Source organism: Peromyscus eremicus, chromosome 8a (assembly GCF_949786415.1).
Source record: "Peromyscus eremicus chromosome 8a, PerEre_H2_v1, whole genome shotgun sequence".
Lineage (NCBI taxonomy): Eukaryota > Metazoa > Chordata > Mammalia > Rodentia > Cricetidae > Peromyscus > Peromyscus eremicus.
Genome location: NC_081423.1, coordinates 57,669,532 through 57,696,379, shown reverse-complemented (window position 1 = coordinate 57,696,379; position 26,848 = coordinate 57,669,532). Strand labels below are relative to the sequence as shown.

Sequence of the window (26,848 nt, the reverse complement as noted above, 5' to 3'; positions counted from 1 at the left end):
ATCAAATCACTGGTGGGCACTTATGGATGTTACTCAGTATCAAGATCAGGGACATCTTTCTCCCATTGGCTTAAAGGAACACAAATTAAAAGTGGCATTTCTCAGAAAGTCCAAGACATCAAAGACATCAAAATGAGATTCTAGGATTTTGGAATTCCTGAGCCTCATTAAGCAAGAAAGCACGTTAAACATTCATGAGGCCCAAGGCCTGCCTTCTGTGAAGCAGCCACCATCGTGTCCTCAGGTCTACCCGTTGGCCACTTCCCTCTACTTCACTAGCCCTGCATAAGCCGGCTCTGACTAATCACAAAAGCAGCATTCTGCTTTCCAAACCGAGTGTTGCCCAACCTACTGGCTGCAAGGGGAGGCAATGAGACACAAGCCTAACCAGTTAGATGGTCAGAGGATTACCAAGTCCTAGGAACCCAAAGCCTGCCCCAATGCCTCTCCCACACCCTTCACTGCAGCCTTTTCTCTTGTGTAGGGCCCAGCTCAACAGCTGGAGTTCCACCCTTGCACTTGATCAACATAACCTTGAATCTGACCCAGTGTATACACAGTTATCTCCCAGTAGCATTTCTGACAGCCTGGCTCACAGAGCACACAGGTGAGGCGGGGCAGCAGGTTTCAAAAACTCACTTTATTCCAATGTGAAATGAAGACGTGATGGTTTAAAAACAAGAAAACGCTCTTGAGAGCTGTGGGGATGCCTTGCTGGCTCACGCCCATTCCCTTTGAAACAAGGTCCCTGGACAGATACTATCCATCAGCAAAACCCCAAGCAGGGGTTCTGCCTAGAACAGCTCCCTCAGGCTCAAAGGGTGGCCATCTCCTTCAGGGACAGCAGACAAAGAGAAGCAACAGAGGCAGGCTCAGGCTGGGAGAGACAGCAGCCAGGTAGGAGGAGCCCTGTCACCCCAGAGCCTCTTTGTAGAAGTGCTTATATGGCAAAGACCAAGTAAGGAGCCTGGCTCACAGAGGTGACAGTCACTCCTGTGCATGGCATGTTCCCTGGGATCCATGATTGAGCCTGGCCCTCACCCAGCTACCTCCCACTGTGCATTAGGCAGCTCAGGTTTAAATGGGGAAGATACATTCAGACTGTTGGCCCCCGAGGTTACGCCCACCTGGGCTACAGGGAGCAGGGAGGCAAGTCAGAGCCTGTGGCAGTGCCTCCTCTGCTTGGCCACAGCCAGGCACATGGATGTGTGGGGGTCCACCATTGAAGGCCCCTTCCCTTACCCTGAGGCTACAGGCAGGCTAGGCCCAATCACAGTGAAGCCACTGCAGGTCTTACCTTGCACCCTACCAGGGATCTGGCACCCTCCCTCCCAAGACACAAGAAAACTCCCATCTTTTTTGGCTTAACCCTGGACTTTAAGCCAGGCTGGGCCCAGGAGTAGTGGCAACAAAAGCAGCAGCCGTAATGTCAAACATACAAATGACCTGAGAAGTTGCATCTGCACGTTATCCACTCAGAACTGACTGGGCTATGTCTATCAGGAAGGACGGAGCAAGACACCCACAGGCATGGACACACACACACCTGCTTGAGGCAGGAGGCTGGGGGGCACTTGCCCCTATGCTGGAGCTGATGCCTACACACTTCATCCTCGTGTCTTCAACTAGGCCTCTGCATCGAGTATTCATTGAACCAGTGCAAAACATCTTTTAGAGGCAGGCGGGCCCAGGCGGACCCTGGGGGTGGGGTAAGGGTGGAAGTGGAGGACTAGCTTCCTCTCCCAATCTGCAGGGCGTGCCCCCTGCTCCTGGAATCTCTGCATCACTGGGTAATGGGGCTGCTGACTGTCCAAATTTCTCTCCTTTTTTATCCTTGTAAGCTCATAGAAGGATCCTCCTTGGTAGTCTGAGGGGAGCCCACCATGTCCTCCAGGGCTCTCGCTGGCTCAGGATCTGTAGCTGTATCCTCGGCCTTATCCCTGTTCCTGCTGGCCTCCTGCAGCTGGTGTCGCCGGGCCACCTCTGCCTTCAGGTTTTCCAAGTCTTTTTGGCTGAGGATTAGGAGGCAAAGGTGGAGTCAGAGCAGCCTGGGCGCTCTGCCACCCTGCAGCTTCCATCACAGCGACACTTGGGACTTTACTGAGCTCTTTGCTTCTGCTAGTGGAAGATGGGTGGATGCCCCTCCCAGATGGGTGGATGCCCCTCCCAGAGGTGGAGTGCTCCCTACACTTTATAAAGCATTTGGTGAGGCTATGCCACCTCTACCCATAAGTTCAATTTGCCCTTAACTCTGGCTTCTGCAGCAGACCCTGTGCAGAAAACAGGACGGGTGCTCCTACTGCTGGCCACCCCACCAACCCCACCTCCCACATCTAGGAGGAGGTATTCTCCAAAGGCTAGCTGACGGGCACAGCCCTGCCTGCACTGGAAAAACAGGGGGCTAGAATGGAGTCACTGTGTAGGGACTGGAGGGAAAGATCACCAAGATAATGGAAAACAGGGTGCCAGGTCCAGTGACAGCCTGGGATCTCAGTCCTTGGGAAACAGGAACAGGTGCTCAAGGTCATTATCAGCTACATAGCAAGTTTGAGGTAAACCTGAGCTACCTGAGACCCTGTCTAAAACAAAACAAATTTGAGCGAGGTATGCTAAAAAATTAAAAGAAACCAGGTGGTGGTACATAATTCAACTGTGATCCTAACATGTGAAAAGCTTGTATGTATGTCTGAAGCCAGCTCACTCTAATCCCAGCACTCAGAAGACTGAAGCAGGAAGATTGCCACAAGTATGAGGCTGACTTGGGCAATATAATGAGTTCATGGCTAGCCTGAGCTAGCATTAAAAAGGCTATCCTGAGGTAGCTGTCTCACGACAGGAAAATAAAACAAAATAGAACACTATAGCTATGTATTTCCTGGATTACAAAGTGCCTGGGAGGAATCCCAAAAAACTGCTGATCACATACTTTTAAAGTCTGAGTTCGGCCAATTTAACTAAGCCGGGCAGTGGTGGAGCAGGCCTTTAATCCCAGCACTCAAGTCAGGAGGCAGAGGCAGTTCAAAGCCAGCCTGGTCTAGAAAGCAAGTCCAAGACAGCCAGGGCTACACAGAGAACTCCTGTCTTGAGGGGGAAAAAAACAAACAACAAACCCACAGAACCTAAGGCTGACTGACTGCCAGACTGTGGGGAACGGTGGAGGGCTGGCTCACCTTAGAGGAATGAAGAGAATGCCATTGATGACATTGAGCTGCTCCAGGACACTGGCCATGCTGGGAGCTGTGAACTGAGAGTGGTGGGGAAGGCCAGAGGTTAGGGCAGTCTGGCAGGAGGCCAGGGGACTGGACCCCTACTCAGCCCAGGTCCATACCTTGAGGGGTGGGATGTTGGCACTGGGGCCATTGCGGTAGATCTCATTCATGGTGCGCTGCAAAGCTACAGCCTGCTGGGTCAGGCACTTGAGGTACTCAGAGCTCTCCCTGGTCTTCTCATGGTCCTCACCTAGCTGAAGAGGGCCAAAGCAAAGGGGGGATCAGGACTGCACGGCCACGGGCTCGACCTTCCCAGCCCTGCTGACGCCCTGCTGACGCCCACCTGCGTCTTGTAGATGGTGTAGCCTTCCTTCTCGTGCTGCAGGGCTGACCGGAATTCAGCTTTGCTCTCATAGACCCGGGCGACAAGGTGGTGGCTGGAAGGAGCAGAATATATGGGGCAAAGGAGGGACAAGAGGTGGAGACCACCTTGGGACTAGATCTCTCCCCTCCCTGGAGCTCGTGAGGAACCACTCAAGGTCAGGGCACAGGTAGAGCTCCAGAGAACCTTTCTCAAAGGCAGAAGACAAAACTAGGTCCCTTCCCCATGCCACCAAGAGTTTGCTGGGGGTCTCAGCTAGTACTGCCTCACCTGAGAGCCACCTTAAGGGCCTTGGGCCCATGGTACTTGGTAGTGACAGACAGTGCATTCTCTAGGAAGCGCAGGGATAGGTCATACTCCATTACACCATGCAGCACCAGCCCAATGTTGTTCTGGGGGATAGGGAAGGAGCCAAGTCAGTTCCCTCCCCATCCCTGCACAAAGGCTAGTGGCCACCTGTTTGCTCACTCCTCCCCTCTCCAACACTCACGTCCAACAACGCCATCTCAGGGTGGTCCTCCCCGAATACAAGCAGCATGAGGTAGCGTGCACGGTACAGCAGGCTCAGGGCTGTTGACAGCTGGCTGCTGGCAAAGCAGTATAAGGCCAGGTGCATCTGCAGGTGGGGTAATGGTGGGTCAGAGTAGCCCCAAGCACCTGCCCCCAACACACACACACACACACACACACACACACCCCAATTCCAAAGTGACTACTCACATATTCCTGGATGGTGTTGGGGTGCTCAATCCCCATCACCCGCTCACTCATCAACACTGCCTTCTGTTGGTTGCTGAGTGCCTGGAGAGAGAAGGCATCAATCTCAGGTGAGCACTGCCCCTCACCTGAGCCGCCCCACACAGCATGGTCTACCCTGCAATCTCTATAATTGGCATGTACACAGGCAGCAGAGTGTGCAACCAGCTGCTGTGACTGTGGAGGTCTTTGAAACTCTGAGACCATCTGAAACTCTATGGTTCTTTGTCTTCTTCCCTAACAAAATCTACGCAAACACAAACAGATCCAAAGTGCACTGCAAATACATTGATTTCTGAAAGGTTTTCTTAGGACGGCCTCTGCTCTGCTTGAGAGGAGAGGAGGCCTAGTGTATACTGACTCCCAGAACAGCCTCTCAAAGCCTAGGGGCCAATGAAACAGCTGGAACACAACCACAGAACATTGAAGAAAACTAAAGAAACCATCTGCTGCTTTTCTCCTGGTCACTCCAAGGCCAGGCATTGTGCCACAGCTCTCTCTCACCACAGGCTCTCAGAACCTACCCTTGTCACTGTCCCTGAGAGGCCTACCCTGAGTCATGTCCACCTTAGCAGAGCAGAGAGGCAACTACTGAGTTCTCCCAAGGACAACGAGGGAAGGCTGGATTCACTCAGAAAAAACGAAAACTTTGGGGCTCTCTGGATGCCACTTACTCCCCCGAGTAAGAAAGTCCGAGGAAGAGCATTCTCCCTGTCTCAACAGGGTGATGATGGAGGCCCTAGGCCCTTCATGGAGCCACCAACCAATACTACAGCACAGCCAGAGACGCCACAGCCTACACACCTCAGCATAGTCACCCATGATGTAGTGGAGGCGGCCCAAGAGACGCAAGCCGGCGCAGGTCTCCACATGCATGGCTCCGTACACATTATTGAACAGGTTCAGGGCCTCACTGATGAGCTCACAGCCTTCCTTCAGGAAGCCTACGAGATAGCCCGGGTGGCAAGGTCAGGGCTGGGCAAGAGACACTCCCATTACCCCCAGCCCACAGTGCCACGCACCCTGCTGTACTTTGGCCTGCCCACTCTGGAAGAAGTGGAAGGCATCTGAGGCCTTGGGGTTGACATGCTTGACCACAGGAAAGATGTTGAGCACGTCTTCCTCAGTGAAGGCAGGCTTGTGGCGGCTGTCAAAGCTGTATTCCTTCAGCAGAATCTGGGGACAGGGTCCACCACCCAAAGCCTCAGCCTTGGACACAGAAGGACAGCACCCCCCAGCCTACCAGCACGTGTCCAGAGACTATCATCCCAAGAAAGCTCCCTTCCCCTGCCCTGTGGCCCAGGCTAGAAACGAGGGCCCACCTGGATCCCGGTTTTCAGGGAGATCTCTCGAAGCAATGTTATCTTCTGCAGCCCGTAGGTCTCCACAGCCTGGTCCACAGAATCACTGGGGGTAGGAGCGGGGGCTGAGCAGCCCTGCACCCGCCCACCACTCTGGACAGCTGCTGACCTCCAGAACCCCTCAGCACTAACTCTAACAGCCCTGCTTCCCCACGCTGGTCCCCACAACTCTGCCTGGTCACCTGCAGCCCTCACACCGCTGCCCTGTGACCACAGACCCTAGATGCTGCCTGAACCCCAACTCCCAGCCCCCTACACCTGTGGTAACCCTTGTCCCTTGTGCCCGCACCACTCGAGGGTGAAGTCAAAGTAGCTCTTGGCCTCCTGGCAGATGTTCCTCCAGAGCTCTTGGGGGGTCATCACAGCCCAGGCAGTGTTGTCTGTAGCTCCTGGAGGCCGGTTTTTCCTCTTCTTGTTTCTCTTCTTGGAGAGCAGCTCATCAGCGGGCAGGTGGGCCACGGGGTTGGGGTAGGAGCTCAGGAAACAGTTCAGGAAGTGGCTGATGGCAGCTGAGAGGCCTGAGAGCTCCACTCCCTGAGCCAAGTTTTGACTGAAGTCAGGATGGCCCTAAGCCCCCACCCAGGGCTCTTCTCCAGGGCCCATGCCACCCAGGGAGGTCCCACCAACTTGGGAAGAGTGGCAGCACCTGTAGATACGTCTTGAAGATGTGCTTGGTGGAGCGTGTGATGAGTTCTCCAATGCCGATTTTCTGAGGGGTCAAAGAACCAAGTCTTGGGCAAGTCCAGACCTCTGGCTGCAGCAACTCCTCCTGCCCAAGCCCCACTCACATAAATGTGGTCCAGCTGGTCACGGGCCGGGCTCCGCAGCACCAGATCCAGCACCTTGCCCAGGTAGCGCATGTTGATACCACGCTGGCGCATCGCCTCAGCCAGTGTGGCCCCATCCATGGGCAACACTACGTGCTCTGTGCAATCCTTTACCTGTGGGGCTGCATCAGGTCAAGACCAGCCCCAGCCCTCTGCCCCCCCCCTCTGGGTTTCCCCAGGGCTCTAAAGGAAGGAAAGAACTACGGCCCTAGCTTCCATGCCGGAGGAGGGAAGGAGACAGGTGTAGAACGGCCACAGGAACCTGTCTCTGCCTTCTTTCTACACAAAGGGAACAGAAAGAGGGACCCTGCCATCAGGAAGCAACCTGGCCCTTGGGTGAAGACCTTAGACCCACAGGTGGCACAGGGTCATCTGGGAAGGAGCCACAGCTTTATTCCAGTCATCCTGAGAGGCTTACAATCTGAGATAAGCATGCCACCTGACCAAGGGCTACACAGCCAGGAAGAATCAAGCTTTCATTCAGGGGCCTAGGCAGAAAGCTAGTGGGATCAACTGGACAGGAAATCCTAGGCCTCTGCTATCTGGGGCTCAAAGGACCAGAATCCCAGCCTCAGCAGGGCAGAGCCTATGCCTGACAGACGCTTCCTTTGCCTTCTCAAGGCCTGCCAGCCAGGAGGCTAGGAAGTGCTAAAGCAAAAGCTCTATGAAGGTTCTATGTGAGAGACCATGAGCACGAGGCACCAAGGTCTGCAACAGCCCTTCTGCAGCCCCCACCCTTCGGCCCCTCCTCACCAAACCAGGGATCTGGCAGGAGAGCAAGAAGGCAGCTGCATCTTTCAACAGCTGCTTCTGGTCCCGAACTTCATCCTGGCAGGACTCAGGAAAGCGAACCCCTGGGGAGGGAGGACAGGAAGGCTTGAGCCAAGCAAGTAACATCAGGACCAAGACAGAAGCCACCTGGAGGCAGCTTTCTGCTGCTGAGGCTGAGGCCCCAAGGCTACCCCATGATGTTCTGCCCTTGCCTGCAGGGTTCATTCACTGACTCCCCCCCCCAGCCCCCACAGACACACACACACACACACACACACACACACACACACACACACCTGAGGCCCCAAGGCTACCCCATGATGTTCTGCCCTTGCCTGCAGGGTTCATTCACTGACTCCCCCCCCAGCCCCCACAGACACAGACACAGACACAGACACACAGAGACAGACACACACACACACACACACACACACACACACACACACACACACACGCACTTGCCTGGGGAGAAGATGTCAGGATTGAAACGAATGTCGAAAGCTGTGCTGCTGATGGAGCCAACAGCCTTGCAGGCATTTCGGATCACCTCCCGGCTTCGGGGGTCAACTGTGGAGATGTACGAGGATAGGCGGTAGAGCTGGGCTCCCATGAGCCTCTTGCCCCACAGCACTCTCATGTCATGAGCCACCTATGGCTAAGCTGCCAGGACCAGCTTGGGCTGTCCCCAACAAGTACAGCAACCCTACCTGTGCCATCGTCTGAGGCGATGGTCTCTGCCAGCTCCTTCACCTTGGCGAGGCCACTCACACTGCTGCCCTCCTCCTCACTTCCTGCCTCAGGTCCTACTGAGTCTCCAGACTCAGCCTCTGCTGAGGAGGGAGGACCACCATTCTCCAGGGAGGTGGGGGTCTCAACCTTGCTGGCCTTCTGCTGCATCAACTGTAAGGCAGCCAGCTTCATGAAGAGAAGGTACCTAGAGCAAAGCAGAGCAGAAATGACGACACGGGGGGGGGGGGCTGTACAGACAGTTCAGTGGTTAAGATCACTTGCTGCTCTTACAGAGGACCCAGGTTCAATTCCCAGTACTGACATGTTGGCTCACAACCATCCGTAACTTCAGTTCCAGAGAATCCAATGCCCTCGTGACCACTCTTGTGACCTCTACAGGAAATAGGCACACATGTGGTACACATACATACATGTAGGCAAAACATTCACACACACACAACTAGAGCAAATAACTCTAAAATAAAGAATTAAAAAAAAAAAGGTCGGGCCCAGGCTCCAGACCTTTGGGGGTAAGAACTGTTGGCACTAGGAACCCTGTAAGTATAAGGACATTTGTCTAGCGTGCATGTGAGAGCGCATGCATGCCTGTGCCAGGATAGCAACCCTGCCACACAGCAAGTCAGAGCAAAAGCAAAGTGTGATGGACATCTATAATCCCAGCCAGCACTAGGGGGGCTGAGACAGGAGGACTGTGAGTTCCAGGCCAGCTTCTGCTACGCAGCAAGACCCTGCCTCAAAAACAAAGTAAGAAAACCCCAGTAAACTCTCCTCAGTGAGAGGACAGTTGGGGCATGGGGGGAGGGGAGAGGCTGCAGAGCAGGGTTCCCAGCAGTGCGCAGCACAGGATGCCACTGCCACTGGAAGAGTTCACCGCGGTGTGAGGCACAGCAGGTACATCCATTACCAGCTGCAGGAACACTTCTAAGCCCCACTTCCCAGGCCTGTACTTGAGATTCTTCCACTGTGAGTCCTTATTTGGTTTTTTTGTTGTTGTTGTTGCTGTTGTTGGGTTTTGTTTTGTTGTTGTTTTTCAACATAGGGTTTCTCTGTGTAACAGCCCTGGCTGTCCTGGAACTCGCTTTGTAGATCAGGCTGGCCTCAAACTCACCGAGATTTGCCTCCCTCTGCCTCCCAAGTGCTGGGATTAAAGGAGTGCACCACCACCATCCAACTTACTTTTTGGTTTTTTGAGACAAGGTTTCTTTCTCTCTGTAGCCCTGGCTGTTCCAGAACTCACTTTGTAGACCAGGCTGGCCTCTAACTCAGGAATCTGCCAGCCTCTGCCCCACCACAAGTCCTGGGATTAAAGGGGTGTACCACCACACCCAGCTTTGTATGTGTCCATGAAAGCACTGGAGGACACTGAGTCCTGCTGTATCACTCTCCATCCTACTCCCTGGAGACAGGGCCTCTCACTGAACTTGTGCATACATGTTAGCTAACAAGCTCCTGCAACTATCCTGTTTGCATACATGTTAGCTAACAAGCTCCTGCAACTATCCTGTTTGCATACATGTTAGCTAACAAGCTCCTGTAACTATCCTGTTTGCACCCTCTCCGCGGTGCTGGGGTTACAAACACATGCTACTACACAACCTTGTACGTTGATGGCTTGGGGATGTGAACGTAGGTCCCCATGTTTACACAGCAAGCCCCACAGAGCATCTCCCTAGCCCTGCACTGGCATTCAAAACCACCCCACGAGATTTCCAGATGATCCAGGACCACTGTGCTGAACGGCAGTTTAGCCACCTGCTAGGTTGCACCTGACAGAGGCCCTGCGTTTCTGCACCTGGGGATGAGGCAGGCACAGGCTGGTGTACGGCCCAGCTCCAGGGAGCAGGCCAGAGTCTCTCTTCCAGGTGCTTCCTCAGAACAGATCACGAGCCTGAGGCAGCCATGGGGTCAGGGCGCTAAGCAGCCACTCCTCACCTGTGCTCTACAAAAGCATCCACTAGTTCCTGGCGCAGACAGCACAGCTTGTGTCCGTGGGCTCGGGGGAAGCCAGCACGGGTGCACTCCTCAGGGAGCTCCTCACCAGGCACAGGAAGGAAGTTGAGGTCCGGGGGGAAAGTGCGCAGCAGGTCAAGGATGTAGTGGCGCCCATCATTGCCAATGATGCCCTTACACTCCACTGAGGAGCAGAGCTCCACCTCCTCATCTCGGTCATTCAGCACTCGGTGTCGCAGGATCTTGAGGGGCCGGCTGGTGCGCTCCAGCAGCTCCAGATAGCGTGGGTGTGACACCACTGTTTTGCCAAAGTCAATGGAGCCATAGATGACACTCTGCTCCTGGTCCCTCTCCAGGATGCCGGGAATGATGGACTGAGCTGTGACACGGTAGCCCCGGTAATCCACTACTACTGTACCCAGTGTGTACAGCCCTTCCACATCCACAGCATTGTAAGTACGCACACCATTCAGGTCATTGGCGGGGGCCACATAGGCTGCCATGTCCCCACCAAAGTCTTTGTAGTGGTCTCGGACATCAAAGCCCAGGCTGAAGAAGATGTTGTTCCAGATGAACATCTGCATCTTGGTCTCCTCACTGGGGTTGATGGCCATCACGTTGCCATCAATAACTGCCATAGCACCCCTTGTGGCTGCTGCCGTGAAATCACTGTGCACCTGTGGGGGCCAAGGTTGGGAAGGTGAGACGGGTCCCAGGTATAAACACAAGGTACATCCTATCCTGACTCAGGTCACCTAGATGGTGGAGGCAGCCAGGCCCTGGGAGTCAAGGAACTCTAGCCTCAGTTTCTTCATATTTAGAAAAGGGCAACAATATCATCCCCCACCCCCACCCCCGGAGCTGAGGACCAAACCCAGGGCCTTGTGCTTGCTAGGCAAGTGTTCTACCACTGAGCTAAATCCCCAACCCCGACAATATCATTTCTTAAAAACCTTTTGAAACCTCAACACTTCTACTGGAAGAACAGTTCCGGACCAAAAGGGAGTATGCAGGGTTAGTGAGATGGCTCAGCAGGTAAAGAAGCCTACCACTAAGCCTGACTACCTCACTTCAATCCCTGGACCTACAGTGGAAGGAGAGAACTGACTCTCACACACATACCACCCTACTCCTAGTAAAGAATTCCAGAAAGTGTTATACTAATGTGCTGCTGCCCCCAGAAGGGCCCCAGCAGTACAGCATGTAGTTCAATGAGAGCACCATGTCTCACAGGAGGACATGAAGATGGCTGGAACTTACCATACCCAAAGAAAGACAGGTCCCTCCCTTTTTATGGTTCCCAAATTTAGCCATAGAAAAGATCAGAGGTGGCTCCAGGAGGAACCCTGTGGGCTCACCTTCAATGTTGCCAACCAAGCTGGACCAGTGCCAGCTTCCAGTTTTCCCTTCACCTACAAGCCCAGTTAAAGGCGGCTGTGCTGTGCTTCAAAGGGGATGCAGTTACCTTGAATATGGCTCTTTCTCGAAGCAGCCGCTCAGGCAGGTTCTTGCGGGGTAGCTCCCTTGTCGTTTGCAGCTCTTCGTTCCAGTCTCGGGTCTGTGGAGGGGCCAGGGAGGCAGATGCGGGCTCAGCACGTGTCTCCTGACCTGCTCTGAGCCATCCCTTCTTCCACCTCCCTGTGGACAGGCCCAGAGAGATCGGAGGGAGCCTCCTGGAGATGCACAGAAGGAGCCTGGCACCAGGAAGCCTGGCTGGGAGGGCGGGGCCGGGGAGCACCTGTCCAGGAATGTGCTCCTCATAGCCCAGCCTCGAAGTGTAGGCGTCCTCAGCACGCACACAGTCCATGGCATGTTCGGCCTGGGGGGCTGTCCAACTGTACACCTGGAACGGGGTGGCGATCCTCTCGAACGGGTGGCGTTGGACCCTGTCGCAGGTGAGGGAACAGGGAAATGGGATACCCTCCAAGCTTAATGCCCAGTTGTGAGCTCCCCTTCTCTGAGGCTCCCACTGTTCTGGCATCTCTTGCCTAGAGATGCCACCCTGAAGTTAGACAGAAGCAAATGGGTACCTCTCCCAGGGCTGCTGCCCCCATGAACCAGGGACTCTTGGGTACTGGGGCACCATTCCCTCAGGCAGAGGTGCTGGTGTGGGGACCAGCCTGTGACTGGAGGCAGGGCAGGGCATGAATGACGGTGCAAAGGTGCTACCTTTTCTTCTGCAGCGCAGCAAAGTTCTTTTTGAAGGTTGGGCTGATCTGGTTGAGCAGTTCTACTAGGGAATGGCTGAGGAAGCGGGGGCTGGCAGGCTTGGGGTTGAAGTGGTAGGCTGTGGACCTGCAAGGAAGAGAGTCACTGAGCAGCTGCCCCGAGTATTTGTCCTTAGACCCAGACCAAGAGGACGTGCCATGGTCATGGGGGACCAGCAGACTTACTGATTCAGGTAGAAGCCCCTCGTGGACGCAGTGATACTGACTTGCCGGTCCTCAGCGGTGATCACAAACAGGTACATGAGGTCCCCATGCATCTTGCGGTTCCCAGGAGGTGGGTTCCAGCCACTCATGGTGAGTACTTTCAGACACTGCAGGGGCTGCAGAAATGGCCACTCATGCGGAGACAAGCTTTTCAGGCTCCCCACCAGGGCCTTCCTTCCCTGGTCCTTCGGGAGTCCTACCTTCCAGTCTCGGTTCTGGGGCTGCAGGGGACAGAGCAGCCGCTCCCGGCTCCCTGGCAGGATATACTCAGGTGGCGTGCAGTCAATGGGGTCCATCTCCAAGCCCTTCTTCCGCTTCCCACTGTCTGAGGGACCCAAGGCTGGTGGTCAGCCAGTAACCAACTATTTCTGGGACTCAATGCGGCCCTGGCTTGCCTTGACTCCAGCCACCCCCACTCCCACGTAGAGATGACTTGCAGGCCTTTGTCCCAATTTTTCCCGCACCTCCTAAGTCACCATCAGTGAAGACACTCAGGAAGGACAAGGAGTTGCAGTCAACTCCATTGAAGGCATCAGATGGGTCCAAGCTCTTGAGGAGGTCTCGGATGTGACGCACGTGGATTCGGGCTTCACGAACTGTGTAAGGCTCTGCCAGAAGAAAGAGGACAGAGCATTACTAAAGCCCTCCCAGTCACCTGCCTTGCAAGGAGGACATCTGCAGTGTGCTATCATGGGGGGGGGGGGGTTGGCACTGGTTGGTCAAAATCTTGAGACACGATCTCTCTCTCTAGTTTATGCTACCCTGCAGCTATGTAACCCAGGCTACCCTTGCACTCGGAGCTACTGCGCCTCAGCCTCCCGAGGACTGAGATCGCAGGCAGAAAGCCACCAACCTAGCTTTCTTTTCGTACAATGCCAGGGTGGAGTAAGGAGGGTCTACCACTAAGCTGAATCTGCAGCCCCTGGGGCAGCTCAAAATGTCTCTTTTTTTAGCAAGATGCGGGGCAGAGTGACCAAGCTGAAGACAGGGTCTTAGGTAGCTCTGGCCAGCCTGGATCAACAGTGGCACTTGTCTCTGCTCTAAGTGCCACTATTAGACAAAGACTACCATGCCTGCTCAAGTTTTTGTTTTGTTTTTGCTTTTTTTTTTAAAGATATATTTTTAGAGCCAGATGGTGATGGCGAATGCCTTTAATCGCAGCACACAGGAAGATCTCTGTGAGTTTGAGGCCAGCCTGGTCTACAGAGTGAGTTCCAGAACAGTCAGAATGGTTACACCGAGAAACCCTATATTGAAAAACTTAAAAAATACAATAAAAGAGATGTGGTTTTAGTTATAGGTGCTCATGTATGTTTATGTGTTACTGTATGTCACCTGTGGGAGTGCCTGCGGAGGCCAGAAGAGGGCATCAGATCCCCTAAAACTGAAATTGTGGCTGTTGTGAGCCGCCTGACACAGGTGCTGGGAACTGAACCCAGGTCCTCTGGAGAGCAGGAACCATAGACTGAACCATCCAGCTGTGACTTTTCTAATTAGGCTTCCCATTTTTTAATTTTACTGTCAGCCAGCTGTGATGCCACCTAACAATACTGCCAATAGTTGTGGGGGCAGGAAGACCAGGAGTTCATGCATCAGGTGGAAAGCCAGTCTAGGATACATGACCCTGTCTCTGTCTGTCTGTCTGTCTGTCTGTGTCTGTCTCTATCTCTCTGTCTCTGTCTCTCTCTCTCTCTCACACACACACACAATCCCAAAATTCTACTCTGATGAACGTATAAGGTATGTTTCTCATTTCCAAACACACACCGTCTGCCTGTTAGTGGGGTCCTTGTTGGCAAAGAACACTCTACCACCCGCCTTTTGAAGCCCACATAGGCCCTGAAGAACCCATTAGAGCCATGGGTTTTTTGTTCAGATACCTCCAGTCCTGTGGAACAGCCCAAGACCCCCAGAGTCAACACTGTCCTATAGTGTATGTTTGTGGAACTTGTAATGGTTTTTCTGCAAAGATGAAAAGAAGTTCTATGATCAACTGTGGAGTCAGCTGAGGTATAGACTTTCCCCACATTATTTACTTATTTATCTTCCCTTGGGTTTTTTTTGTTGTTGTTGTTGTTTTGGTTTGGTTTGGTTTTTTGAGACAGGGTTTCTCTGTATAGTTTTGGTGCCTGTCCTAGATCTTGCTCTGTAGACCAGGCTGGCCTTGAACTCACAGAGTTCCACCTGGCTCTGCCTCCCGAATGCTGGGATTAAAGGTGTACGTCACCACCGCCTGGCTCCCTTTTGGCTTTTTAAAACAGGGTCTTATTCTGTAGCCCATGTATACTTGCAGTTCATAGCAATCCTCCTGCCTCAGCTGCCCAAATGTTGGGATTACAGGCATGAGCACTGTACCCTGCTTTCCACATCTGCTCTTCATAAGCTGACAGTCCTGGGGATTCCTTCTGAGTTGCTACAGGAACTTTTATTGTACTTCCAAACGAGCTTCACCACACCAGAGCAGATGGCTCTGCAAGGGGCTGATGTCCTCCCTCCCTCAAGAACTATGAAAAGTCCCAGCACTGGGAGGCAGAGGCAAGCAGTTATCTCTAAGTTCAAGGCCATCCTGATCTACATAGCAAGTTCCAGGACAGCCATGGTAACAGAGAGAAACCTTGTCTCAAAACAAAAAACAAACAAGCAAAACAAAAAAAGAGAGATACAAAACTTTTTAAGTTCCTAAAGATGCAACATTTATCTTTTCAGAATTTGATAGGCTGATTTCAGTCCTAGTTTGGAACTGGCTGGATTTTTAAAAATGAAGACTCTTGGTCTTTAAACTGTGCATCATGCAGTAGAAAAGAAAGGTGTGACGGCCTGAGCAGCACACTTAGACACCAGTCCCACCTCCATGTGCTCAGATGGAACAGAGACACACCAGGACTGGGCTCTGCTAGGCTATTTGACCTAACTCTGGGCCCTCCTCTGGCAGCCACCAGCTTAATCCTGACCAACCTTCAACAACTCGGAGCACCGAGCCCTCCTGCAGGCCCTCCACACTGCGCAGCTCTGAGAAGTGGTCCAACATGTTGCCATCCAGGTGCAGTGAGAAGCAGGTACGGTGACAAGTGTCCTCACGGTCCATGAGCACCTGGTGGATTTCCTGCACCATCTCCTGGGGGGACACCTGCAAGGGAGAAGGCCACTCCGGTAAGAAGTTATATGGCAGGGTGCGTGAGCACACCTCCTTGCTACCAGGCCAAAGCACCTATAACCCTAGAATAAAAACCCCAAATACGCACTTTGTTACTTTTCGGGTTTTAAATTTTCAATTCCAAGCCCCATGTAGGAACGCCATGTTCATCTGCATCTGTGTCTATATACAGACTTACACATATGTGAGCTTACTAAACAGACCTTGGCCCCAGTGTCCCAGGCCTAAACCAAGAGCAATCTCTCAAGTGGAGAACAGAAGGACCGGGGAAGCACCCTAAGGCTTTGCCAGCTGCTGCTGCTGGTGCCCCTAGCAATGCAGCGATGACTTGAATCTAGCCTCATCCACTGCGCTGGCCCAGACCCTGGGCAAAAGCCAGGATCTTCCTGCCCATAAGCCCAGCACAAGCAAAGACAAAAGCTTAGCTTTCAAACATGCTCCTCTCCAGCAGTGTACTAGAAGCTGGTTCCCAGCACATCTTCCTCCATCTTACCTGTAAGGTAAAGGGCTCGATGCCGGGGGCCAGGATCTTCACAGAAAAGCCTGTGTCCTGAATGACAATGACTTCCTGTCCAGTGGTCTCATCTCCAGGCTCACCCTCATCCAGCCCATTTTCCCTGGGTGGCTCAGCTGTCCCTTCTTTCTTCAAGCTCTCTGAACAGTCACCATTCAACAGCATGACTGAGGGGGGCTCTGGGGAAGGTGAGAGCTGAGTCAGCTGGGCTTTCTGTCTCACACCCAGTAGGGTGAACACCTCACAGACCTACTAGAAACCACCCCCCCACACACTGTACACGTGCGGACCACTTTCTGTGCCCTCCTTCCCATCCACTGTTCCTCAGCCCCACCAGTCAGTATTCTTCCCCAGGGCACAATGCCACACATCAACCTTCTCTAGCAGCAAGGCCACTGCTCTTCTATCTAAGGAAACACTCTTATCTCCCTCTTCCAACGCCATTCTCTAGCGATCCTGAGCTATGGGCTGACCTGAGGCCCTCCTAACCTCATTTCTTGTATTGATTCAAATACTTTCCATCTGTAAGCTCACGTGGCTAGTGCTGACCCGGCTCAAGTTTCTCAACAGAGACAACTGACATTAACATGTGACTCCCCTTAGATACCAGCAAAGGCTCCTTTTGTTAGAATGAATTCCATCATCCCCACAGCCCAGGCCCTGTGCTCCCCCAGTAGCTAGTCATAGGTAGTGACTCTGCAGCCATGGCCTTGGTGCAGTTTTCCAACATCAAGAGCACAGTTTGGAACCCTTCTGATAAAGCACAGATGACTCAAGGGCACCTGCCTAAAACCAGCCTCAGCTCTGCCAGCTCCCTTCCCTCCTCACCTCTGTGCTCTTGATTACGTCTCCCTCCACACACAAAAACACACTCTCGCACTCATGATATACTGGTTCATTGGGCAAATTCACTCCTTTTTTAATAATTTATTTGTATTTTATGTACATTGGTGTTTTGCCTGCATGTATGACTTTGTGAGGGTGTTGGATCCCCTGAAACAGAAGTTACAGACAGTTGTGAACTGCCATGTGGGTGCTGGGAACTGAACCTGGTTCCTCTGGAAGAACAGTTACTGCTCTTTAACCACTGAGCCATCTCTCCAGCCCCCTCCACTCATTCTTATGTCCCAAGTGAATAAACTCTCTTCTCCAGAGCCTGCCCAAGTGACTCCTGCAGGGAGAAGTCCCAGCCCCCCCACTGCCTTCAGGAGCAGCCACTCTGCTACACTGTGGGTGCTGTCAACAGCAGCAGCTCTCTGTCCCGCCTTCTGTCTCCCCCTGGCTCAATGCAAAGGTATCAGATTAATGCTAGCCTACATCCAGTCCCATACAGCCCAATATCTGTGAACAGCACCCAACTTAACATGCTGTGGGAAGAGAGAAACAAGTGACAGAACGTCCCATTCCCCACCAGGCACGAAGAGAAACAAAGAAAGGCCCCGCCACCCTTAGAAAGCCAAGGACCTGCTCAGAAACCCCCCAGCTAAACATAGGCCTGCCTGGGTGTCCACTTGGCAAACAGAGACCTTGGCCCCAATATCTGCCTGTCAGCCAAAGTGGCCCCCTTGGCTTGCAGTCCCACTGTCCCAGCTCTGAGCAGGACTGTTCCAGACAGAACAGTTACATTCTAGATGTCAGCCCAGCCCATCCAGACCCCCCCGGGTCTCTTTCCTACCCTGCCACCAGGAGTGGTAACAGGGTTGCACTACCCCAAAGCTGTGTAGTATCTATCTACAAATCAAGGGCCTTACCGGGCAGTGGTGGCACACACCTTTAATCCCAGCACTTGGGAGGCAGGCAGAGGCAGGTGGATCTTTGTGAGTTCAAGGCCAGCCTGGTCTACAGAGCGAGTCCTAGGACAGGCTCCAAAGCTACACAGAGAAACCCTGTCTCGAAAAAAAACAAAAAATCAAGGGCCTCAAGGAGGCAGGTTGACTCAAAATAGAAAGACATACCAGGGGCCATGGAGAGAAGCTCACCCCTTTCCTTGTCCCCCTTAATACTTGGTAAATAGGACCTTTAGGATTTTAGATATAGTACCTACTCCGTTATCCCAAAAAGGGTGAGTGAAGCCTACAAAGATTCCCTAGCTCATGCCACTGGCCACTATGGGCCTCAATAATGCTATCTGCACCACACCATTCCCCCTCCAAAACAGGAGTGCCATCTAAGAACCACAAGACATACAGGATGCCCCTTTCAGTGACCCAGCAACCCCTGGCAGGAAGGCTTCGGCCCTTAGAAATGAATAGCCCACCCAAAGTGAACCCTTGTCTGGCTCTAAGGACAGACAGACAAAGACAGTGGTGGCTAGGTTGCTAAGAGCAACAAGGGGGTGTGGACAGGAGAAGCTTCCCCTGGCTGGGTCCCTGGAGATGTCCGTCCAGGTTGGCAATCCCCTAGAATGCAGACAGATGCTGCAAAGGCCCTCATGCAATACAGAGACCGTCTTTAGCTCTGAAGATACAAAAGTAGGCAGTTAGGCCTGGACCTCAATTGACAGTCTGTGCTCCTCCAAATGTTTGCAATAGAGAGGACAAGGAAGAGGAAAGAAAAGGTGACCCCAGCCCTATTTCCTAAGCCAGGGTCCTGTACCCTGCCTGGGATAGTCAGATGGAAGAGAATGTTCCCCAGGGGCTTCCTTTCCTCTAGGACAACCAGTCCTGGCCCTTTTCTTTCCTCCAAGAAACCCTGAAGGCCTTTCCACCACAGAATTAGTGTCAAGTGATCTCTCTGGTCAGTCATTGGGTCCACACAGCCCCACAGCCCACCTGGTACAGTCGGCAGCTGCGTTCTTGGCTCTGGAGTCTCAGGACTGCCATGGCAGTAAGGCAACCAGCTCCCCTGCCCAGGCCCAGGCCCAAGCCCAGTGCTCACTCTGTCTCTTGTTCCGGCCTCTGCTTCTACCCTTGTGGTGATACAGCTGGTCGGCTCAGGGCTGGAGCTCCAGCTGGCTTCAGGTTTCAGTGGGGCCAGGCTTGCTGGGGCAGCCCTGGGAAGGGCACATTCCCCCTGCCTCGCGTTCTGCTCAAGGTCGGCCAGAAGGACGGCTGTGGGCCAGGAGGCCCCACTGGCTCCAGGACCCTCGGAAGAACTGCTATCAGCACTCAGGCCCACCTCTCTACACACCTCAGGAAAGGGATCACTGCTAGTGAAGCCATTGGGAGAGCAGAGGAACACGGCATTTGGGGTACCTGGGCCCCTTAGGATAGAAGGCGTAGGGGACTGGCTGGCGGGAGGCGGGCTCAGCAAGGGGGTCCTCTCCTCTGCTCCACCCACAGTGGTAGTGGGCAAGACCGCTTCAGCCAGCTGCTGACAACAGCTGACACAGACCCGGGCCCAGGCCATGACAGCCTCCCTTTCCCACCCGCTGCCGACACAGAGCACCCTGCCTTCTTCCTCCTAGGTCAAGGGACTGGCCTAGGCTTCTGGCTCCTGCTGCCCCCTGCAGGTGACCTGGCAGCTGGCCTTCCTGAGAGTCACTGGTTCTAGTGAGAGGGGGATGGGCTCCCAACCTCCCAGAGGACAACTGCACCCATGCCTCAGGACTCCCTGTGCACCATGAAGCTGGCAGACTATCTCTTCTCTTCCCAGCAGCCTGTGCGCTGCCAGGAGAAAACCAATGTCTCCCTTGGGGAAAAGAGAGCTGCCAGCAAGAGGCTGAAGGCCATCGCACTGTAGAGAAGCAGCATGCCCAGCCTCGCCAGGGAGCCTTCTCAGGGCCTCTGACTTGTTGCCAGGGCCCAGTTAGGACTGCTCTGGCATCCATACTAACCAGCACGGGTGTGGGAAGGGGAGCCAAGCTCCCACTCCAGGTCTCTATAGTCCCTGGAATGGCTAAGCAGACCCTTGGCTTCTCTTCAACCCTAGCAGGTTCTGAGTCTCACACTATGACCTAAGGCAAGAAGGGCCGGGTCCAGACAGCTCCATTCCTTCTAACCCCTCCCCAAACACAGCCTGACCCTGGGAGAGAAGCACGCAGACTGGTAATAATGTCAAGGATGCTAACCCTGTCTCCTGTCCAGTTCCCACTGGGCCAATGTTCACTCCAGGTCCTCTCCCCTGAAGGAGCATGTGCAGATCACCATCCAAACTCATTCAAGGAAACTGCTGAAGCTCCAGAAGACTGTAAGTGAGCTGTCCAAGGTCACAGAGGCAAAAAGCAGTGCAGCTAAGTCTAAGAAGCGGTAGGTGTCTCAGACGCCCAAACCCAGACCTCTGGGTACCACTTTTAGAGTATAATCTATTGTCGTGCTCCCCAAGGGACCAGGCTGAAGCACTGCATCTGGGGGGTGCATCCGGCCATAAAGTCTCTACTTCCCTGCACTCAGATCCCAGGGGTGCCTCTGAGAACCTAGGATTTAGGGAAAGTGAAGAAAAAGAAGGCAGTCCTCTGCAGAATGGGATCCGTTGCCTGAACAGCACTTGGTGCACATGCTAACTTACTCCTGCTTCAAGTCTCCAGAAGCACAGATCAGGGTGGAGAGACAGTGTGTGCCCTCCCTGGGCCAGAGATGGTCACAGATAAGACTGACAAAGGACTCTAAGTACCCACAAGCAGCCTGAGAGTGCCTTCCCAGTCTGACAGTCTTCAGAGACCAGGCCAGGGCCAGGCCACACACTAGTTAAGGAATCAGCAGGTGAGGCTAGAGCAGGAAGTAGACCCCCAAAAGATACATCATCCATCCTAGGAACCAAGGGCTTCAAATTAAGGCAAGGGGACCGAGGCCAGCAGACAGCCTATGGAAGACCCTGTTTGCTTCCTTCCTGTTTCCACAGCCCAGAAGCAGGTCTTCAAGGTCCAAGTGTGGTTCACTGTTTTCCCAGACACCACCCAAAAGGAGAGCTTTAAGATCCTGCTGGAGAGCTTATAAACCCCTCAGTTCTCCCCTAGTCTGCCAGTCCCCTTCAGTTTCCACGCCCAATTCGGGGAGCCCTCCCCTGTGCAGAAGGAACTTGACACACCACTGTGAACTTGAAAAACCTGCCTGTTCTCTTAACCCCTAAAAGTTACTTTCTTCCTAAGAAGGTAACTGACCCTTGCCTGTCTTGATCCCCTCCTCAGAGGTACTGGAGAGCTTCCAGAAATAGGGGCTGAGGGTCGGGGGCCTGCACTCTGATATCCATACAAAAGCCTGACCAGGGGGAACAGAGTGGGAGGGGGTCTCTATTAATGTTCCTTCCTTTGAATAGATCCAAGATAAAGTGAGTCTCAGTTATCTATACCAGCTTTTCTGGGGACACAGAAGCCAAGGTACTGCACACTAGAAAGTCCTGTACCCCAAGTTGAAGAGCTATGCCCTGACCCCAACCCAGCTCCCCTTGCCCCGAGAAAAAGCCCCTCAGCACATAACTAAGAAGGGAACTTCATTCTGGGTACTCATCAGAAATCCTCCACCATTCCAGTTCCTAAGTTCACTGAATCACACACATGATAAACCAGCGTGCCTGTCTCCGTTCCCTCTAGGCCAGGCTGGGGTAGGTTTGTCATGCTGGCCATAAGCTGGAAATCCAAATGCTTCCCTAGACAATGAAATCACTATGACCTTGGACAAGCTGCTTCATATCTCTGCAGATCTCTTTGATGGTGAGGAAACCAGCCAGCCCCAACCTCCTCTTATCCAGCTTTCCCCTGGATTCAGAACCACATCAGCCTGATATGCTGACATTTTCACGATTTCTTGTTCTGCCCAAACCCTGGCCTCGTCTAGGCAAGGTAAATCCACTGTGATGGAAAACAGTATAGCAAGTGTTAGGCCCATCCGCACTCCCAAGTCAGCCCTGGTCTGCTCACTGAAGCCAGGAAGAATGATGGAGATGAGCTGAGGAGAACAAGAGATAAAAGGGGGTCTGCACCCGCACTGGCATCCTGGGCGGAAGGGTCCAGTGTGGCCCTGAGGGAAAGTGAGGAGGTCTAGGAAGGGGCTTCCAGCTTCAAGGCTGGTATCTTAGACTTGGTGAAAGTAACAGAAAGGGCACAGGCGAAGTACAAGAGAAGTAGGCCCCACCCCCTGACAAGCCCCGGCCACTCCCAAAGCCACTACCACACAGCCCCCACGGGGGAGAGCTAGGCGCTCCACTCCACACTAATGACCTTTGCCTTAAAAACAGCAGCTCTGGTCTGACCCACTTTTCGCAATAAGGCAGGTTAATGATCAAGTTCAGGCACAAACACTTCCCCTGCCAAAGAACTAGGCTTTGCCCCCACATACAGGCAGGACCCCAGCCCCCAAATCAAGTGGAGGTCAGTTACTAAAAGAATAGAGCCCATAGCTGACGACCTGGGGTTAAGCCCTTGTCCCTCGGAGTGTACCAGAGACACCCCCACAGAACACACCCCAACTTGCGTTCTTCCCACAGTCCAAGTTTGGGCAGCTCCAAACTAAGTCTCACTCATTGGGCTGCAGCTCCGCCGCACAGGAACGTCTAGGTCAAGAGGGACCAGGAGGAGGCTGGGCCGCAAGTGTCAGCGTCCCCAGCCCCGAGGGCTCCCCAAGCAGGGGCGCGGAGGGGGTGGGGCCGCCGAGTCCATCGTCCTGCGGCGGCGGCGCACCCCGGAACCAAACCGCGTGTGCGCGCACGTGTCCCCACGATCTTGCGCGCGTGTGTCCGCTGTGGGTGCCCTTCCACGGACCCCACGTGCGAAGTCCCGACCGCAGCCGGGGGTGCCAGTGAAGGTGACCTTCAGCGCGGGGGCGGCCCAGTGTACCGCCCACAGGGACGCGGAGGGAAGGCGGCTGTCCCCGCCGAGTTGCGAGTCCTCCGGCCCGACTCAGCCCGAGTCCCAAGCCCAGTTGCCCCTTGTCCCGGTCCACTCACCAGCCGCGCTCGGTCGCCCCTTGCCGCCGGCCTGCGAGCCGTGCTCCCGGGCGCTGTCGGCCGGGGCGGCCGCCGGCAACTCGTCCGTCTTGATGACCATGGCGGGAGCGGGCGTCCGGCTCGCCTGGATGCGCCGCACGCCGCGCCACTAACCTAAGTGCCCTGCGCGCCGCGGCCGCTGCGGGAAGGACGGAGTCACCGGCCCACGTGGTGCGCGCTGTGGCCTTTGACCCCACCGCCGCTCCCCTGCCCCGCCCTCGCGCCCGGCCGGCCCACGGCGGCCGACGAGGGACAAAACACGAGGCACCCCCCCGTTGTCGGTCCACCGAAACAGCGACTCTTCCAAAAGCCTTAAAGGCAACGCGTCCGGGCTCAAAGGAGAGACGCCTCGGCCCCCTGGTGAGGCGGGGCTTCCGGGAGACGTCTCCTAGGTTGGCTGCCCGTTGGGCGGGCGCCGTGACCTTGGGTGGAGACTCGTCCAGGACTCCCTTCGCTCACTGTTCCCCTCCCCCAGTGACCCTCGGCTTGCTATTGCGAGTCTGCCAAAAGTCCGCGCCGTGTGTGTGTGTGTCCTCGTTGTTATTGCGATCCTCAGCGCTCTCCTCACCGAGTGGGCTCTTTCCTACTGAAGGGCAGGGACTAGAGTGGTTTTGGATTATTGAGAAAGGTATACAGGGTCTTCGCCAGCGGCAGGGCGAGGGTTGCAAATGAGCATAAAGTGTCAGGAACAGACTATCAAAACTTGTACTGGGCACCACGGGCTTTTCCCCTCATCACACACACACACACACACACACACACACACACACACACACACACTGTAGATGGGCTCTCACTTCCAGCCTCTCCCTTCCCGTCCCCCCTCCACACACACGCACAGTAGATGGGTTCTCACTTCCAGACCAATATCTTCGTTTACAGTGAAGGACGCTGAGGGCCAAGGTCATATAAGAGAACAGCTGCCGGGCGGTGGTGGTGCACGTCTTTAATCCCAGCACTCAGAGCCAGGCGAATCTTTGTGAGTTCGAGTCCAGCCTGGTCTACAAAGTGAGATCCAGGACAGGCTCCAAAGCTACACAGAGAAACCCTGTCGAGAGAGAGAGAGAGAGAGAGAGAGAGAGAGAGAGAGAGAGAGAGAGAGAGAGGGAGGGAGGGAGGGAGGGAGGGAGGGAGGGAGGGAGGGAGGGAGGGAGGGAGAGAGAGAGAGAGAGAACAGCTTTAGGCTCGGATTAATCTGAATCTACAGATCCGTCTTTACTATAGTACCTATTCTTCTCTTCCTTTGGTTGGGTGGTGAATAAAGAGTGAGGTCGGAGGTTGCTGAAGGGTTGACTTGTGTGTGCCCTGCCGAGGACTGAATTTAGGACCCTGGCATGGTGAAGGTGTCTCTACCACTGAGAGACACCCCTAGTCCCAGAGGTGAAATTTGAGCCAGGTCTCACCAGACAACTAAAGTTCTCCAGGTAGAGAGGGAGGTGGGGTAAGCCTTCTGTGCACAGGTGGAGGAAGCCGTTTGTGAGGTTGGTAGGCACAGTTTTTACATTTGCTAGGAGCTAATGGAACCTGGGAATCTGAAGATGAGATGGGAGGGGTCTACATGCACCCTTTTATAAATTGCAAAGGAAAGTAGATTTAGGGATCCAATGTGATGGCACAGGCCTGTAATCCCAGCTCTTGATTGGTTGAGGCAGGAGGATCTGGAGTTTAAGACCATCTTGGGTTACTTAGTAACACTCTGTCAAAATAAAATAAATAGGAAGTCCACTTTGCCCTAGAGTGTAAGTGATGAAAACGGTAGCCAGCTGAAGAAGGAAACCTCCAAATGAGAGGAAGAGAGGGAGAAGTGGTAAGAGGCATTTGTCAGAAAGATTCTTTTGGCTGTTATGTGAGGGTAAAGGGGAGTTAACCAGGATTAGGAAGAAGTGATTTCAGGTTATTGCACAAGAAAGTTGGAAAAACGAGCAAGACTTTATTGCCCCATGCACATAGAAGGCAGAGAGCCGGGCACAGCGGCTCACATCTGTACTCTCAGCACTCAGAAGGCAAGGAGAGAAGTAGAAAAAGTTTGAGCTTAGCCTAGGCTACATGTTAGGATCCTGTCTCAAGAAAACACACAGGCAAAACAAAGGAAGCCAAGCAAGGTGGTGTGTGAAGCTAACCCTGAGCTGGACTGGAAGTCAGTCCCTAGTAACCTTTACCTGTCTCTTTTGGTGAACTTGAGCAAATCATTTCATTATCATCCTGCTGGATCTCAGGTGTCGTGCTGTGTGTCTGTGTGTTCTTGTCCGAGTGGAGATCAGGTGTCTGCCTCCTTTCTCCAACTTATCTTTTTTAAAAACTACTATTACATTTTTACGGAGTGTGTGTGGCCCTCACCCTACCTTATTTTTTGAGATAAGGTCTCTTACTGATCTTGGAGCTCAGCAGTTGGCTAAACTGGCTGGTTGGCTAACAAGTCCCAGGGATTCTCCAGGTTTCCATCTCCCCAGTGCTGGGATTCTAGGGGATCACGCTGGCTTTTTACTTTACTGAGTCACCTCCCTAGCCCTGTTTCTTAAGATTTATTTTTAATTATATGTATGTGTATATGCCCTGTGTATGCGTGTATATACCACGTGTATCTGTGTGTGTGTGTGTGTGTGTGTACTTGTGTGTGTGTGTGTGTGTGTGTGTGTGTGTGTGTGTACTTGTGCCCATGGAGGTAGATGAGAATGTTGCATCCCCTGAAGCTGGAGTTACAGTTGGTTGTGAGCCATACTTGGGTCCTCTGGAAGAGCAGCAAGCACTCTTAACAGCAAGCCATCTTTCTAGCTTTCTCCCTGTCCTGTCTTTTGTTTGTTTGTTTTTCTGGCTTTGGGGGTCAAAATAGGGCTAATGCATTCTAGGTAAACACTCTACCTCTGAGCTACACTCCCAACCCAAAGGTGCTTTCTTTATCAGATAAAAACACCTAGCCATCTAGCCTCACCTAGTTGTTGGGAATGCACAGTGGCTATCAACACACTTTGAAAAGTGCATAATACTAACACTCCTGCTTTACTCCTTCTTTCAAACACAGATTGCAAGAGTTTAGGGATGCATATTGCTGATCCAGAAAGCTCCAAGCAATGTCATGTGCAAGGCTGCAGAATGAAGGCCTTCAGAGGCTCTTTGGGTTGTTTGGGAAGGGATCTTATTCTATTCTGTAGCTTAGGCTGGCTTGGAATTCACTACATAAACAAGGTTGGCCTTGAACTTGGAGCAATCCCCCTGCAGCCTTCTGAGTGCTAGAATTACAGGAACACACCACCACGCCTATCTTGTTGGCTCCCATCCAAATAGCTTAAGTTACTAATTTTTATACTTTTCTAGAGAGATAGCATATAAAGTTTGTGTATATACAATGTATATATATATATTTTTCCCTATAGTCTATTCCCTTTTTTAATTTTAAAAAGATTGTTTTAGTTTTATTTACTTATTTATTTTATGTGTGAGGGTTTTTTGCCTGGGCTGGACTTATAGACGATTGTGAACCACCATATGGGTACTGGGACAAGAAACACAGTCCTCTGCAAGGCAGCCAGTGCAGTCAGACATAGAGGCACTGCCTTTACTCCCAGAACTAGGGAGACAGAGGCAGGTGGATCTCTGAGAGTTCCAGGCTAGCCCAGGCTACATACAGAGACCCTGTCTCAAAACAAGAACTTAGCACCCCAGCATTCCTTTTTGCTAGATAAACATATGACATCCAGTCTCTGCCCTGATTTCAAAGAAGAAATGTTACATTCATTTATTTATTGTTGGGGGACACTAGTAGACGTCAGAGAACAAACTGTAGGAGTGTATTCTCTGCTTTCACCTTGTGGATCTGGGGGATCAAACTCAGGGCACCAGGCCTGGCGGCAAACACTTTACCCACTGAATCAGCTTGCCAGCCGCAC

At 53.2% G+C, this 26,848-nt stretch overlaps 1 protein-coding gene across 2 annotated transcripts; it reads right to left on the bottom strand.

The window, feature by feature from the left end:
• Positions 1 to 620: 620 nt before the first annotated feature.
• On the bottom strand, positions 621 to 23,147 carry Cluh (clustered mitochondria homolog). Of its 2 annotated transcripts, none has more exons than XM_059271171.1 (26): positions 22,926 to 23,147; positions 16,086 to 16,285; positions 15,394 to 15,565; positions 12,903 to 13,046; positions 12,639 to 12,763; positions 12,400 to 12,554; positions 12,176 to 12,301; positions 11,745 to 11,892; positions 11,472 to 11,564; positions 9,989 to 10,683; positions 8,014 to 8,240; positions 7,769 to 7,873; positions 7,289 to 7,389; positions 6,497 to 6,649; positions 6,355 to 6,417; positions 5,998 to 6,242; positions 5,670 to 5,754; positions 5,370 to 5,523; positions 5,152 to 5,291; positions 4,312 to 4,392; positions 4,082 to 4,207; positions 3,862 to 3,983; positions 3,553 to 3,646; positions 3,329 to 3,463; positions 3,171 to 3,244; positions 621 to 2,012 (listed from the first exon to the last, which is right to left on the bottom strand). In XM_059271171.1, exons 1-26 carry the CDS (start codon positions 23,023 to 23,025, stop codon positions 1,829 to 1,831), a joined length of 4,047 nt encoding a protein of 1,348 aa, XP_059127154.1. In that variant the 5' UTR covers positions 23,026 to 23,147; the 3' UTR covers positions 621 to 1,828. The 2 variants fall into 2 exon arrangements, with proteins under 2 accessions (XP_059127154.1, XP_059127155.1); XM_059271172.1 differs by lacking the exon at positions 22,926 to 23,147 and adding an exon at positions 22,500 to 22,660.
• Positions 23,148 to 26,848: the final 3,701 nt, after the last annotated feature.